Source organism: Melopsittacus undulatus, chromosome 13 (assembly GCF_012275295.1).
Source record: "Melopsittacus undulatus isolate bMelUnd1 chromosome 13, bMelUnd1.mat.Z, whole genome shotgun sequence".
NCBI classification, from domain to species: domain Eukaryota; kingdom Metazoa; phylum Chordata; class Aves; order Psittaciformes; family Psittaculidae; genus Melopsittacus; species Melopsittacus undulatus.
Window position 1 is genome coordinate 5,852,107 of NC_047539.1, and position 14,064 is coordinate 5,866,170.

General features: G+C 47.2%; 2 protein-coding genes across 3 annotated transcripts; one reads left to right on the forward strand and one right to left on the reverse strand.

Annotated features, from left to right (window-relative positions):
- The first annotated feature begins 79 nt into the window (after nt 1–79).
- Nucleotides 80–6,113, forward strand: SMYD4 (SET and MYND domain containing 4). Of its 2 annotated transcripts, XM_034068745.1 has the most exons (10): nt 80–226; nt 299–446; nt 559–648; nt 1,232–2,384; nt 2,686–2,868; nt 3,167–3,333; nt 3,980–4,112; nt 4,537–4,653; nt 4,999–5,122; nt 5,797–6,113. In XM_034068745.1, the coding sequence occupies exons 1-10, from the start codon at nt 93–95 to the stop codon at nt 5,945–5,947; spliced, it is 2,400 nt and encodes a 799-aa protein (XP_033924636.1). In that variant the 5' UTR covers nt 80–92; the 3' UTR covers nt 5,948–6,113. The 2 variants fall into 2 exon arrangements, with proteins under 2 accessions (XP_033924636.1, XP_033924637.1); XM_034068746.1 differs by lacking the exons at nt 299–446; nt 559–648 and having other exon boundaries at nt 5,797–6,109.
- A 447-nt stretch (nt 6,114–6,560) lies between these two features.
- On the reverse strand, nt 6,561–13,557 carry SERPINF1 (serpin family F member 1). Its single transcript, XM_005154354.3, has 8 exons — nt 13,462–13,557; nt 10,923–11,008; nt 10,310–10,505; nt 10,073–10,228; nt 9,069–9,272; nt 8,140–8,282; nt 7,332–7,542; nt 6,561–6,970 (listed from the first exon to the last, which is right to left on the reverse strand). The coding sequence occupies exons 2-8, from the start codon at nt 10,998–11,000 to the stop codon at nt 6,711–6,713; spliced, it is 1,248 nt and encodes a 415-aa protein (XP_005154411.1). The 5' UTR covers nt 11,001–11,008; nt 13,462–13,557; the 3' UTR covers nt 6,561–6,710.
- Between the last annotated feature and the right edge of the window lie 507 nt (nt 13,558–14,064).

A 14,064-nucleotide genomic window follows, 5' to 3' on the forward strand; every position in this document is an offset into this window, starting at 1 on the left:
ACGTGCCCCAGACGAGCGTTTCTATTGGCTGGTTAGCGCTGTACGGCGGAAGCGTCGCGCCGGTGCGGCTGGGCGCCGCCATTGCAGTAGCGATGGCGCTGCCCGTGGAGGAATGGCGGCTGTGCGCTGCCCGGCGCTGGGCCGCGCTGGACCCGGCGCTACGGGAGCGGTTGGAGGCGGCGGCGTCGCTGCAAGACACGGTGCGGCTGGGCTGCGGCCTGCTCCGGTGAGCCGCGGGGGCCGGGTGGGACGGGGTGCAGCGGGGCTGCAGCGCGGAGCTGACCCCCGTGTCCCGCAGGCCGGAGGTGGAGGCGGCGGCTCTGCAGCGGCTGTGCCGCCGGGCGCGGGCGGGCAAGGAGCCGGCGGCAGCGCGGTTCTACAGGGAGGAGGGAAACCGGTTGTTCGGGCGCCGGCAGTACCGTGCTGCCGTGAGGCTCTACTCGCAGGTACGTGGGGAGGGAGCAGCCCCCGGGACGGGGCCTTCACAGCCTGGGGCCTCCGTCTGAGGGAGCACCCGTGAGGGGATCCCCGCTGAGGCAGCCGCTCCTCGGTCTCCAGGCGGCCTCCCATGAGCTCCCCGGCAGCCCTGAGGTGTCCCTGTGCTTCGCCAACCGCTCCGCCGCCCTCTTCCACCTCGGGTGTTTTGAGGTAAATTGTGGTGGGGAAACGGGTCCGGCCTGGTTGTGTCCCCACCGCCGAGATCCTGGGGGCCCCGAGCAAGGCTGCATGCACCGAGCAAGGCTTCAGGCCTCTTGTAGTTAAAGAGATGGGGCTGGGGAATGAGGCCGAGCACCCTCTGAGGTGTTACCACAGCGTTTGCATGCAGGGTTCAGGTGGGTGCCTCTGCAAACCCTGCGGTGAGGGGTATTTCGTTTTTAGAGTAGATCAGATGTGCTTCCGAAGCAGTGCCTAAAGCACCTGTCGTTACTTCCTGATGGATTCTTTGCTTCTTATTCTGTGTCAGGGTTTATTTGGCCAACAAATGTGCATGGACATTGATCATCAAGCTGTGGCTGCCCCATCCCTGACAGTGCTCAAGGCCAGGTTGGACACAGGGGCTTGGAGCAGCTGCTCCAGTGGAAGGGGTCCCTGCCTTGGAACTGGATGAGCTTTAAGGTCCCTTCCAACCGTTCTATGGTTCTATTAAAACACTCTGCATCTTAGATGCAGTGAAGAGTGCAAGTCTCAGCTGGGTTCAAGTGCATTTGGATGGCCTTGTCTTTGTTCCTAGGTTTGTTTGGAAGACATTGCCAGGGCAGAAAGCCATGGCTACCCGGACAGGCTGCTGCCCAAGGTCTTGCTGCGGAAAGCTGAATGTCTGCTGGCTCTGGGGAGGTTACAGGAGGCAGCAGATGCCCTCAGTGTGGTGGAGAGTAAGATTGCTATGGATGGGATCATGACGAGCCCTACACACCAGACACTGCTAGGAAAGTTAAGTCAACTGAAGGTTAAAATGCACGAGAAGGAGAGATGCCCAGAGCCTGCACGAGAAGCACCTGGGGACATTCAAAAAGAGTCAGAGATCTGGGAAGAGAATGACAGCATTTCAGGAGCATCTTCATCTTTGAGCTTGAATTTTGATACAGAGAGAGGACGTCACTTGGTGGCCTCCCAGGACATCCTGCCAGGACAGAGCCTGTTGAAAGAGGAGGCCTTTGTAAGCGTGCTCTGCCCAGGGGAGAGCCTTCATCTGCAGGACAGCAGTGAAACAGTGTGGGATACTCGAGTCACTAATGCAGATCTTTATTGCCACCGGTGTCTGAGGCAGCTCCTGGCCTCAGTGCCTTGCTGTGGGTGCAGTTATGCGAAGTATTGCAGCCAGAAGTGTGCAGATATGGCGTGGGAGCAGTACCACAGGACAGAGTGCTCCCTGGGACCACTGCTCCTCACATTAGGGGTCTTCTGCCATGTTGCCTTGAGGGCTGTTCTACTGGCAGGTTTTCCAGAGGTTAGGAGGCTGGTGGAATGGTCCCATGGTGGTGACAAGGACCATCATAACCCTGAGGCAAGATGCAAACATCTTAGTGAGGCAGCAGATATAAGAGCTGGTAGCAGAGGTATCCCTGGTTGTAATGACAGTGGTCAGTACCAGAGTTCCTACCAGGCTGTGTTCAACCTTTTGCCACATGCTGAGAAGCACAGCCCTGAGCATAAGTTCCTTTGCATGCTGAGTGTCGTAGCTATATGCAAACAACTGCAAGAAGCTGGCCTAGAGGCTGCTGTTCTGAATCAGGAATCATCTGAGAAGTGGTCCAAACCAAAGACTTGTGAAGAAACATCAGGTGAATTGTCTCCAGAGCTGAAGACTGTGGCAGCAGCAATGCTGAGGCATGTGTTGCAGCTGCAGTGTAATGCACAAGCCATCACTGTGATGCAGGAGTCAGGTAAGATAAAAGCTTCAAAGCCCTTCTGTGTTATCCTTACTCATCCAGCATGTGTAAACAGATTGAATACTCAGCTCTGAAAAGCTCTCTTTGCAGATGGGAATGACTTAAAATGTATGGCCTGTCCCATGTTGGCTTGTTCTTTGGTGCACAGGTAGAGGGTATTTAGCTATTATTTATTGCAGCAGCAAACCAGAAACCTTTCTACCACTGTCTGCAGTTGCTCACAGTGCTTGGTGCAGAAGTTACATTGATTACTGAGCTTTCCTTCTCAACCTTCTTGGTTTTCCTCTGTCTTCAGGATCCGGAGATGGTGCTGTTGTAAATAAGAAGCCTGTGCGCCTGGCGACAGCCTTCTTTCCTGTCCTCAGCCTCCTGAACCATTCCTGCTCACCCAATATCAGTGTGTCATTTAGTGGCACAGCTGTCACTGTCAGGGCATCACAGCCAATCCCAAGTGGCCAAGAGGTTTTGCACTGCTATGGTAAGTATTAACGCTCTGTGTGTCTCAAGGCACAAACATCCTCTCACCTCTACTGGAATGCTAATTGATTATTACTACTATTAATATCATAAATCACAGTATAATGTTGCTTATATATAAGCCTTGATCAAAGATGTCAATGTAAAATCACATCTCCTGAGCCCACTGTTTCTTGGTCTTCAGTTGTATCTTCCCCAAAAGGTGCTATGTCTAGTCTCAAATACACCAAAGATACATTTAGTCTGATGTTAAGAACTGTACCTGTTTGGAGATTTCTACCCCTGCCCTCCCTTTGCAGGGCCTCATCGATGTAGAATGAGGGTTGCTGAGAGACAACAGCTTCTCAGACAGTATTTCTTTGAGTGTCGCTGCCAGGCCTGCCTTGAAGAGTTAGAGTCTGATGTCAAGAGTGTGGTGGCCATGAGAAACTCGTTCTGCTGTCCTACCTGCCGGGCTCCAATGCAGGTAGTTCTTCCATAGCTGTGATAGTATAACTTATAGGGGATGTGTTCGGGTCTTTGGGAAAGTCAGGAGTTAAAGAGCTCAGTCTGTGATCTCTGCTGAGAAGGCAAAAGCCCCTGTAGAGTCAAGAGAGTACCTCACTGTGCTTAGCAAATTTCCTGTAATGTTCTTGTGTGTCAGCATTATAAGGAAAATAATGCCTATAACAGCAAGTTAAAAGCCCTTTGACCTTGATGAAGGAAGTTGGGAATATCAGGATTATGGACTCTAGGGGAAGGGGGATATTTAGGAAAGAAAATGGAGGCCTGAAGTCTAGAATAGAAAGTGTTGTACGTAGAGAGAGTCGCACTCTGCAGTTCACAGGATGTGAATTAAAACATGAGGAGAAGCCAAGGCAGTACGTGTATTGTATGAACATCAGCTTTGCACCACATAACCCTGATTTGGCATAATCTTACCTCACATAGTAATAGCTATTCCTGGAAGTTTATCATCAAATCAAATAACTCAATAGCAATTTAAAAGCAAGTCACTTTGTTTAATGAATGCAGCTGAGAAACAATTTAGCCTCTCTATAACACAGTACAGAGATAACAGAGATGGTAAGCTTTGAGTTGAGCAGGAGTGATCACAGGGATGATTTCCACAGGGGGAAGACATGCTTTGCTGTTCAAATGAAGCTTGTGCAGTCTCAGTCAGCAGAGAGAGCCTGTCACACCGTTTACAGGATCTTCAGCAACAAATCAAGAATGCATTAGAGCTGCTAAGAGCCAGGAAGGCTGGTAAGGCTCAGCTTTAAGGTCAGCAGCTAGTGAATACGCATCGGGAGGTGTAGTTCTAGCCATGAGATGGCACTGTTGCTTATGCAGCTGGGGTCTCCTGGCACTCAGCCTGATGTCCCTGGGGACTTGAGCTTTAGGTTTTTTTATACCCCTGATCCGGGTGTTAATCTGAGTCACGCGCTGTTCCATAGTAACCTAAAGACCTCAGGGTAATATTGGAGTTACACGTTCCCAAGCCTTGCTTTCCTGGGGTGAATCAGGCCAACACTGCATTATAATAAGCAGGGTTGCAAAAGAAGTCAGTGTTGAATCCAAATCTAGCTGTGTAAAATGCAAAGATGAGATTGGACTGACTTTAATTCCTGTGTCATGGACAGTTAGAAACTGGCCAGTGGGATTAATTTTATACCCTGTTTTGTTGTAGATCAGGCTATTAAAATGCTCCAGAAGTGTCAGATGGATGCTGGAAACCTCTTGTCCCCAGAGCATTTGCTGATGGGAGAGATGGAGGATCATCTGGCACAGGTCTACGCTACTCTTGGTATGGCATTGTCTTCTCATTAGCTTTAGTTTTCTGACCTTTGAGTTTAACATGACTTGCCTTTTCTCTGACCAGCCCTTGTTTCCTACTCTATTTCTCTGGTTTTGACAGCAGGGCTTTCAGAAAGACTGCTTTGGCCAAAACTGCATCCGCAACAGCCAATGAATGTTAATGTCATCTCATGTTCTAGATCCCCTGTCCTTGTTCTGAGGTCAGCAACCTCCCAAGCACGCTGTGGACACAGTTCATTGCATTCTGCATAATGTCAGATTCTTTGGGTGGCAGTAGCTCTAGAAAGTATTTATTCATGACTCATTTCTTGTTTTGCTATGTTTTTCCCGTCAGGGAAGTGGCAGGAAGCAGCCAGACACCTGCAGAGGAGCATTGAGATTGTGGAAATACATCATGGACCATCAAGTGTAGAAATAGGTCATGAACTTTTCAAGCTGGCCCAAATTCTCTTCAATGGGTAAATTTGCTTTCATTCTCTGTCCCATCCCTTCCATGCCCCACTCCTGTGTGTCTGACACAGCATCATGGGAAGTGGTCCTTGGCACCATCAGAGCATCTCACAGGACCCCAGCCAGGCTGGCACAGGTGCAAAAGTCAGCCATTACTCAAGTGCAAGTTCATTAACCCCACTGGGGATCACTTATACCTCATGACTCTCTTTGTCCCTGTCTGTTCTTTTCCTCTCACTGGCTCTTTTTATTCCCTGCCCTATTACTTTGACAAATACCCACCTCTGGTGTGTATATCTCAGTTGTATAATGTTGCTGACATCCTTTCAAAGGAGGAAACAAAATCCTCTTGCTCTATTTGGGCAAGCAAATCCCCTGACTGCCTCTGAAAATCTTCTCACAACACCTCCCTGTAACTGAATTGATTTTAGTGGGAGCTGCAGTGAGGAAGGAGCAAGTACCAAGATAATGTTTTAAGTGGTTTTGTCCATCTCTTTACTTTTCCCCTCCACATCTTCCCTTTGCAGCTGAAGTGCACAGCTGGTGCTGAAAGGCAGTGGAGGGTAGGATCTGTACCCATGAGCAGGTTTAGGTTTTTGTTTGGGAGGGGTGAAAGGTTTTGTAAGTCAAAGAGCTGAATTAAGTGTATTTATACTCTGTTCTTATTCTCTTCCTATTTCAGATTTGCAGTTTCTGAAGCTCTGAGCACAATTCAAAGAGCAGAAGAGATTTTGTTGGTGCACTGTGGTCCACAGAGTACTCAGATCCAGGAACTACAAGAGATGAAGACCTGCCTACTAGAGCTTCCCAGAAGCATCCTTCAGAGGACTTAATTTCCCTGTCAAAGGAAGCAGTGTGATCTTTCATCAAAGCTAAGTTTCATGTGGTAAGGTAGTCGTGTAGTACAAGCTGGAAAACCATGTGTAACAACAACTTGAATGAAGTCTGAAATGCTCTTTAGTGAGACTGTTGTAAATAAAATGACCAGTTGTAACATAAGGGTCTTTGTGTGGTATGGTGGGAATAGAAGCTCTTGCATAATTCCTGCCTTTGAAGCAAACATTTGAGATGCTTGTGTATGCCTGTATCTCCCATGTGTTGTACTCTGATGGTTATGAACATGCAGACATCCAGAGTACACTGCCTTTCATTTCTAATGCTGTGAAGCACTTTGCTTCTTGCCAGCACAAAATGTAAATGGTTGGAATGGGTGAGGCAGCAGGATGGGAATCGCAAACTTACAGGCTATAGGAGGGGCACTGCAGAACTTGAAGGGCTGAGGGATTCAGTATAAACACCTGGCATCAGGTTAGAAGACAGGAAAATGCAGTATACACCAGATGGTGTAGCACACAGAACTGAATTGTGGCTCATCTAGGGAAAATAAGAGTGTGAAGGCATATGACATAGGCAGACAGTCTTTCAAGGGAGAATACTGGGGCTTACTGAGATTAATAGCAAAAGCTCTTTTTATTGCAGCATGAAGGCATAAGATTTGCAAGTTGTGTCTTTGTGCAGCAGAGCAGGGAGCCAGTATCCCTCCCAATACCACCCCTTCCATTCGGGCCCTACCATTGCAGATTATTGTGAAGGGATCTAAACACCCCTGGGATCCAGGATCTTGCCAATGAAGAGGAGGGTTCCAGTGGGATCATCTCTCAGTACAAGAAGGAAGGGTCTGTCCACGTGATATTCTATGGGGAAGGTCAGACGAGCAGCATTCACCCCCGGATTTGGTGTGGATCCTTCCCCATCTTCACTAAGCTCCAGAACTGCCTTGTGTTGTACATGAGATAGGCTAATAGGCTTGACAGAAATCTTGGTAAAATCAGGTGATGTGAAAAGTGATTGGAGCCCTGGAGGAGAGAAAGAAAATGCCATTAGCTGAAAGCATAGGTTGCAGATGGAGCAGTACTGCTGATGCTGTGATCCAGGAGGGCACGTAGCTGCTCTGGTAGGGAGGTAACAGGAAGCAGCTTTAATCTGTCTCTACTGAGCTTCTCCCTCTTAGTATCAAAAGCATTGTATGAGCTTGGTGGAAAGGTGTGATGAAAAGTTGAAGAGTTCTGGACCAAAGTGATTTAGTTGCTGGTGAAATCTCTACACAGACAGCAGGACCTAACTAATACCCCACCAGCTTCATATTCTTCTTGCAGGAAGCAACTTGCCCACTGTTTTGAGCCCTGGCAGTCTGTAGAGGGTGTGTGATGTACATACTTGTCTCCTTTAGCATGCTGCCAAGTGCCTCTTCATAGTTCAGCTTGAGTTTGGGCAAGCTCAGCACAGCGTGGACTGTCTTCAGCTCCTTGTCTACATCATGGACAAATTCAGAAGTAAGGCTTTCCTCAATCAGAGTCATATTCTGGGTTACCTTCGTAGGCAGGAAGAACATGGCACTGATTCCCTCTGTCAGTGGGAGCTGGGCAATCTGGAAGGCAAAGTATAAATGAGAAAGGATGGCATCAATAAGTTTTACCCATCCTGTAGCAAGCCTGAATCTCAACTGCCTGGCCAGCCTTTCCAGTTAACATTTGGTCTTGTTCCCTGTTCGCTTTACGGGACATGATGCTTCCTGACCCCTCTGGCACCCAGGCCTTCATCAAACCATGCTATCACATAGCAAGTGTTGTCTCTCCCCTGTTGAGTCCTGTAATGAGCTGCAGTATTGGTTTGAGGGATTCTCATCTGGAACACCTTTGAGCTCATGCTACAACGAAAGATTGGTTGAAAGAGGTAGAGATGGAAAAGTCTGGCTGAGTGTGCCCTGCTTTCTTGCCCAACTTTTGATCAAGCAACACAGTGTAGTAGGACCAGTGTGTTACTGAAGTTCTGGCCTGCTTGTCACATAGCCAATGTAGAAGTGGGATATTCTGAAGAATCAACATGCAGCCTTTCAAAATAGGGATTGCAAAAGTAGGCTGATGGGAGGAGCAAGGCTGTTTTCTGGAGTGGGTTAACAGGTAAGTGCAGCTGAGCCTGTTCCTCTGTAGGTTTAGGAGATCTTGTGCAATATTTGCTCTCTGACCTTGCAGTTGAGTTCGGAATCAAAACCATATCGCAGGATGGCTTTGGGGTCTGACATCATGGACACCTTCACAGTTCTGCCCTCATCCAGATGGAAGTCCTTCAGGGCAGTCTTCTTGGTGTCAAACTTGGTTTTCCAGGTCCCTGTTTTTTTAAAAAGATAATGCAGGAATTTCTGGAATAATAGCATAGGAAACCAGGTTTGTGTCTGTGGCTGAGTAATCTTGTGCTTTATATATACAGTATTTGTGCTTTAAGAGTGGAGGCATAACTGAATGATGATAGGGATGGAAATAGACTGATTAAAGCTACTGATTTACTGCCACTCTTTGGCTCCTCCTTTTCATCTGAGAATTGACTAAATGGGAAATGAAAAAATCAAGCCAGTGCCTGGGTGGAGTAGCTATTGAGTAGTTGATTTCTACTTATGTAATTACAAAACTATTTTAAAGGGTAACAGTTGTGTCAATGCATATAAAGTGCTTCTCTCCCCACCCTTTATTTTGCTCCTTGTCTCTAAGCAATAATTCTCCAGGACACTGCCTTACAGCATGTTCTAGAACAGCCTTTACTATCTCCCTTTCTACAGGGGCAAAAAGGCTCAGAACGCTCTTTAAGCTGTGCCTTCCCCACATGGTAACATTCTGTCTCCTGCTGTGGAGTTTTGTGTGCTTAAGCTTTTTTCTCTGATCTCTTACTGCAAACAGGTCAAGATTCCGCTTCCCAAGAGCACTGATTCCTCCCTTGAGGACTCTCTCTTTTCAGGTAGCGTGCATTTTTCTCTTCTTTGCTAAGTGTTCTCAAACACTTTCTTCTTACACTGTCTCTTTGACAGCCTGTTTGCTCTATTTGAAGTGAGAGCGTTCCTTCCTGTCTCTTCTAACACAAACTGATAGACCCTTTCTGTAAGCAAGTACACAACATTCTTACCCTTGAAGTAAGCAGCCCCAGCAAGGAGAATGCTGACATCTGTGGGCATGTCCTTCATAAACCGCATGATCCTGCCCTTTGTCTGCTGTCGTACCCAGTTGTTGACTTCTTGGAGGTCTAACTGGGTATTGCCACTTAGTGCCTTCAGACGCATCCTGTAGGACTTCTCCAGCTGGCTGTGAAATCCAGGCTTCACCCTCAGTCCTGGGGAACAAAAACATTGATATTGCAGCTAGCTCCCTTATCACAACAATCTCAAGGCAGCAGATTGCAATCCAAAGCCCAGCAGCAGTTCTCTCATAAAACATCTGAGGCTGTGTGTATACAGAAACCTGCTTTGAAGAAGAATGACTGAAGGCACATCGAGGAAACTGATCCAAATCCTATAGCCACCCATGCTGGAATATGGCATAACTATTTTCTGGAAAGTAAAGAGAGGAGATAAAACCAGAAGGCTTGGACACAGCTATTCCTACACATCAGTCTTTCTTCTTTCTCCAGCTTGCTTTAAGAGTACAGCTTACTCAACCTATTGGATTCTTGGAACCCGCAGGTTCCAAAAGATAGCTCTTAGCTGTCTGAGCAGATGTTTATTTCATGCCAAAAGCAGACATTTCAACTAGTTCTGCAAGGAATTAAACAAAGGAATATGGCTGAATGCTATCACAAATAGAAAATGGGATTTGTGGTTCCTGGAAGTTAGCAACACCTGCCAGAAACCCTGGAGTGAAGGCAAAATCCTCAGCAAGTTTATTTTAGGTCTTCCTTGTGTTTGCTGCTGTGTCACCAGTGTCTTTGTGTGCATAAGTCTTTGTTTATGTGCACAAGTCTTTGTTTATGTGCACACAAACCTTCCAGGAGCAGGAATAGCATTCCATGCACTGTCTGTGTCTTGGCTTAACAGTATGTCAGAGCCAAAGCTGTTAGTGTGGTGTTACTCAGCGTGTTCTACCTGCTGCTAGTTATTTAGGTAAGATCTGCTAGAGGAGAAGAAGGACTTTTACTTTTCTCTAAGATGATGCGGGAGGCACTTTTCATGCTCTTCTCTGGCCCAGTCACACTGCTCAGTAGCTCCTTGTAAGTGTTGTGGACCTCAGCTTTGTTAAGCAGGTCATAGAAGAGAGCACGAGAAATCACATCTTCTGTTCGTTCTCCAGCCCCTGCCAACAACAAGGACAAACAGTGTGAGGGAAAGGTCTGTCAAACCCAACACCACGTGAGGGCAAGGGGTAAGCACTCACCGAGTGAGAGACCAGAAAGTGCTGTAGCCAGGCTGAATGGAGACAGCAGGACATTAGCAGTGGCTGTCCGGCTAGATTGCTGCCGGTACAGGTCATAGCCAAAGTTGGAGACTGCAGCTGCCAGCTTATTTACAGGGCTCTTATAGAATGGATCTTCCTCTTCAACCTCACCAGCTCCATCAGCAGTGGCAGAGTTCTAGCAGGTACAGGGAGCACTCTGGTTAGACATAGTTTACAAGGGCAGGTACAGTTGTGATAAGTATTTCAAAGGCAAGGAATCTGCAGATCCTCTTTGAGCTACAGGAAGACTGGCTTAATCTTACAGATAGAGAATGTAGGAACTAAAGTGTAGGAACAGAGAGTGTAGTTACTTTAAAGTGTTCTAGTAAAGCTGAAGGCAGCACTCAGATTGGAATCCACTGCTTCTGCCTTGCAGTCATCCCCTGATGTAAGGCTTTATCTAGATAAAGCAGGAGTTAGTCTCATTATGTTGCTAAATAAAACCCTAGTAACTTGGCAGGGTAGTGCTTAATCTTCCCCTAAGATTCTCTAAAATGGAATTACCTGCTCCAAGTATCTCTCCCTCACTCTCTTTGTGTTGTCTCCTACTCACCTGCACAGTAGCCGAGTTCTGGGATCTGCCTGGGACAGTTAAGAGACCCAGGAAAAGGAGAACCACTGGAATCTGCATGCCTGAACCTACAGAGTAAGAACACAACAGAAGGGGTTCAAGCAACCAAACAAATACATCCTTAACCACTGCTCTTCACGTGGTTGTGTCAGGAACTGCAATGACACATGTTGCTGCTTGTCCTTTCCAATTTTGAAACACACACCTGATCTGAGCTGGGTTTTCTTCTCTGGTTTGAAGTATTCAGCCCAATGACTTTAAAATTGGGCATGCAAACATGTCTGGGTGTGCCTGAGCACAAAAGCAGATACGTGTGGCCCAAACCACGCTCATGCTGGCAGTTACTGAGTACCACGGTCCAGAAAAGCTCTAAATCATTATCTTCTGGGTTTTAGACTTAAAAAAAAAAAATCAATATTTCATTTAGAAAAGGCAACAAATCCATATTGTTGAATGGAGCAGAAAGCCAAAGAGACTGGTTACTGCTCTGCTGCGCAAGTTACCTGCCTCAGGCAGTAGTTTGTCATGTTTCTTGTGTCTGCAAGGCTGTGGAGCCTATCTGCATCCTCTGCTGCTTATCTGCAATTTGATCAAGTGAAAGAGCTTTCTTAAAAGACAGTAAGAAAAAGGGCTGAGAGTAAAGACCTAACCCTAGGCCAGACCTAGAGAAGTGAAAGGCAGAGCTTGCCTTTTAATGGAGGTGGGAGAAAAGTACTAAACTCCCCCAAAACTGTGCTTTCTGTGGAATCATAGAATGATTCTGTGGCTCATGGAATCCGCTTTTAATCCCTGCAGCATTGGCCTCTGTGGCCCTTCCAGACCAGCTCTGTCTGGTCCAAAGGGCAGTGTGTAAGGCAGGGTTTCACTGTGGGTAAACCAGAGCTACTGCACGAGTGTCATGCCCCTGAGAGCAGACGCCACCGAGGCTGGGCTGAAGCAATGTTTATAGAGATTCCCAGAAATGAAAGGAAGAGGGTTGTATTTAGCTAACCCCTGTGATCCAGACATCCAGTGAAGCAGGAGAAAGAACATGTGGTTCAGATTAACTTCAGCTGTAAAGAAAACATGCCTGCTGGTAGAAACACAACATAAAGCCACGTGGCTACAACAGCCCCGGTTCGGTACCCAGGCTGTGCAGGCAGAGGTTCTGCTTCAGTGAAGGGCAGTTCACTGCTTCCCTTCCCTGCTAAAACCCTTTTCTTCTGGTGATGGTTTTGCCTTGAAGAAGGAAGTGTCACAGCAGTGGTTTTAAGTTTTCATCTCTGTTTAGACAGGGTAACACAGAAGTGACACCCTCTTTTCCCTGTGTGCTCATATCCTGCTGCTATTCAAGCAGCTGAGTTATTCTGGTGCAGAAGATGTGTATCTAAAGGATTTACTATACCGGCACAAACCAGTGTGTTTGGTGATGTGATAGTGACTATGATGATGTTGGGATTGCTCTTATCTTTGCAGTTTTACAATGAATAGATGCCAGGCTGAAAGAGATGTCAGGAGCCCTGTGTTGAGCCTAAGTTAAACAGATCCTAGTGAGGGCTTTCTGCACCAAGAAGAAGAGGTTTGGCTCAGTTTAGTTTAGAGATGAAGGTTTTCCATGGAGCATAAACTTTTCTCTGCAAACAAAAACCATCATCTCGACACAACCTCTGCTTCCAACTCCCCTGAGCTCCTGGGAGCATGCGAGCGGAGATTGGTTTTGCAGATCTCTATTGTTTTTGCCAGTACTGTCACCAGCTTCATATTTCTCAGGCTTTGCCAAAAAAGCAATTTCCATTTTAGAAAGACAAAGCCTTTTTGCGTTTGAATTGGCCTGAACATCTGGATTCTATTTGTACGTCTCTTAGCCCCCAGCCAGAAATGCAAAGAAAAGAATTGGGTTGGAACAGAGGTGGGATGGTTTCAGGCATGATATTCATATCTGGAGCTGCCTTTAAAGAGAAGGAGCAGCAGCATGCGATGCTACAGGCAGGAAGGTACAGGAAGAGAACCTTGAGAAATGAGCTGAGAAGGAACTTTGTGCCTGGGAGCTGTCTGCTTCTGAAGGCCTGCAGGTGCAAAGGAAATCTTTTGCTTTCCATTTATAGTAGTACAAGTCTCACATCATTTATAAACACTTCTGGTTTTAGGAGAGCTAGGAAACATCACCCGTGAGTTCAAAAAGCTGCTCCACCCCATAGCACTAACTCCTGAAGCATCTTGCAACCACTAGCTCTTAGAGGACTGGACCAGCACCAAAGTTGTCACCGTTGCAAAGAAAAAGCATGTTCCCAGCTGCAACACAGATGCTAGAAGGGCAGAAAACCACCCTGCTTCCCAAGTGCAGCCCCGGAAGCAAAGAGGTACCCTAGGATGCTGGTGGCTCCCAATCCTTGGTGAGATCTCTCTTTGGGTGGGAATCCCATCCAGTAACACCTGTAGAAGAATTGTTTCTTCTGGACCTGTTTCCCAGGTCCTCTGTGGGCTCCCCATCCTCATCCCCTGCCCTCCACTTCCCCTATGCTAGGGCTGAGCTGCCCCTTACCTCGGGCTCCTCTGGTCGCAGGTTCCCAGCGGGTGTGAGTCGGGGACAGTGCGGATTTGGTGCAGCCACATCTGCTTTTTGCTGCTTCCCCCAGCCCAGCCTTCGGCAGGCTTCAGGTTACAGCTTCCCGGGGCTCTCTTAAAGTGCTCTGCTCCCATTTTCCACTGCTGCCACCCTCACACTGAATTGCACTGATTTTTTAGCGCTGCTTTCCAAGTTAAATGTGATAAGGGCAGTCTGGTGGGTAAAGCACAGCTTAGAGACACAAATGATCCCCGTGTTGTTTTAGCAAGTCTGTTATCCCCATAGTTTTGAGGGTATTTCTTCTTCCTCAGAGGTATGGTTCATGCAGCAGTGTTTAGTAGATTTATGGATTTATATCTGTGGTTTAAGGGAGAGACTTGTAAAGTAGAAGCAGGATTCCGTGGCTGTTTAAAGCAGTTGAAGGGAAGACAGTCACAAGTGGTTCTATCCAGTGATAGTTACTGGTTAACAAGAAGCTATTAACATAACTGGCTTAGGGTTTTGGGCTGAAAAGAAAGAGGCTAAAAAGCCTTGGTAAAAGAAGATGAATTAACAGACTGCTGTAGAGCTTAACAAATG

What these genes read in the sequence shown, in the direction of transcription:
- SMYD4 (XM_034068745.1), top strand. Translation starts at nt 93, where the DNA reads ATGGCGCTGCCCGTGGAGGAATGGCGGCTGTGCGCTGCCCGGCGCTGG. An exon ending in TCCACCTCGGGTGTTTTGAG is followed by an intron (nt 649 to 1,231) that starts GTAAATTGTGGT and finishes CTTTGTTCCTAG; the next exon opens with GTTTGTTTGGAAGACATTGC. An exon ending in ACAGGTCTACGCTACTCTTG is followed by an intron (nt 4,654 to 4,998) that starts GTATGGCATTGT and finishes TTTTCCCGTCAG; the next exon opens with GGAAGTGGCAGGAAGCAGCC.
- SERPINF1 (XM_005154354.3), bottom strand. Translation starts at nt 11,000, where the DNA reads ATGCAGATTCCAGTGGTTCTCCTTTTCCTGGGTCTCTTAACTGTCCCA. An exon ending in AGAACTCGGCTACTGTGCAG is followed by an intron (nt 10,506 to 10,922) that starts GTGAGTAGGAGA and finishes TGTACCTGCTAG; the next exon opens with AACTCTGCCACTGCTGATGG. An exon ending in CAGCATGCTAAAGGAGACAA is followed by an intron (nt 6,971 to 7,331) that starts GTATGTACATCA and finishes TCTCTCCTCCAG; the next exon opens with GGCTCCAATCACTTTTCACA.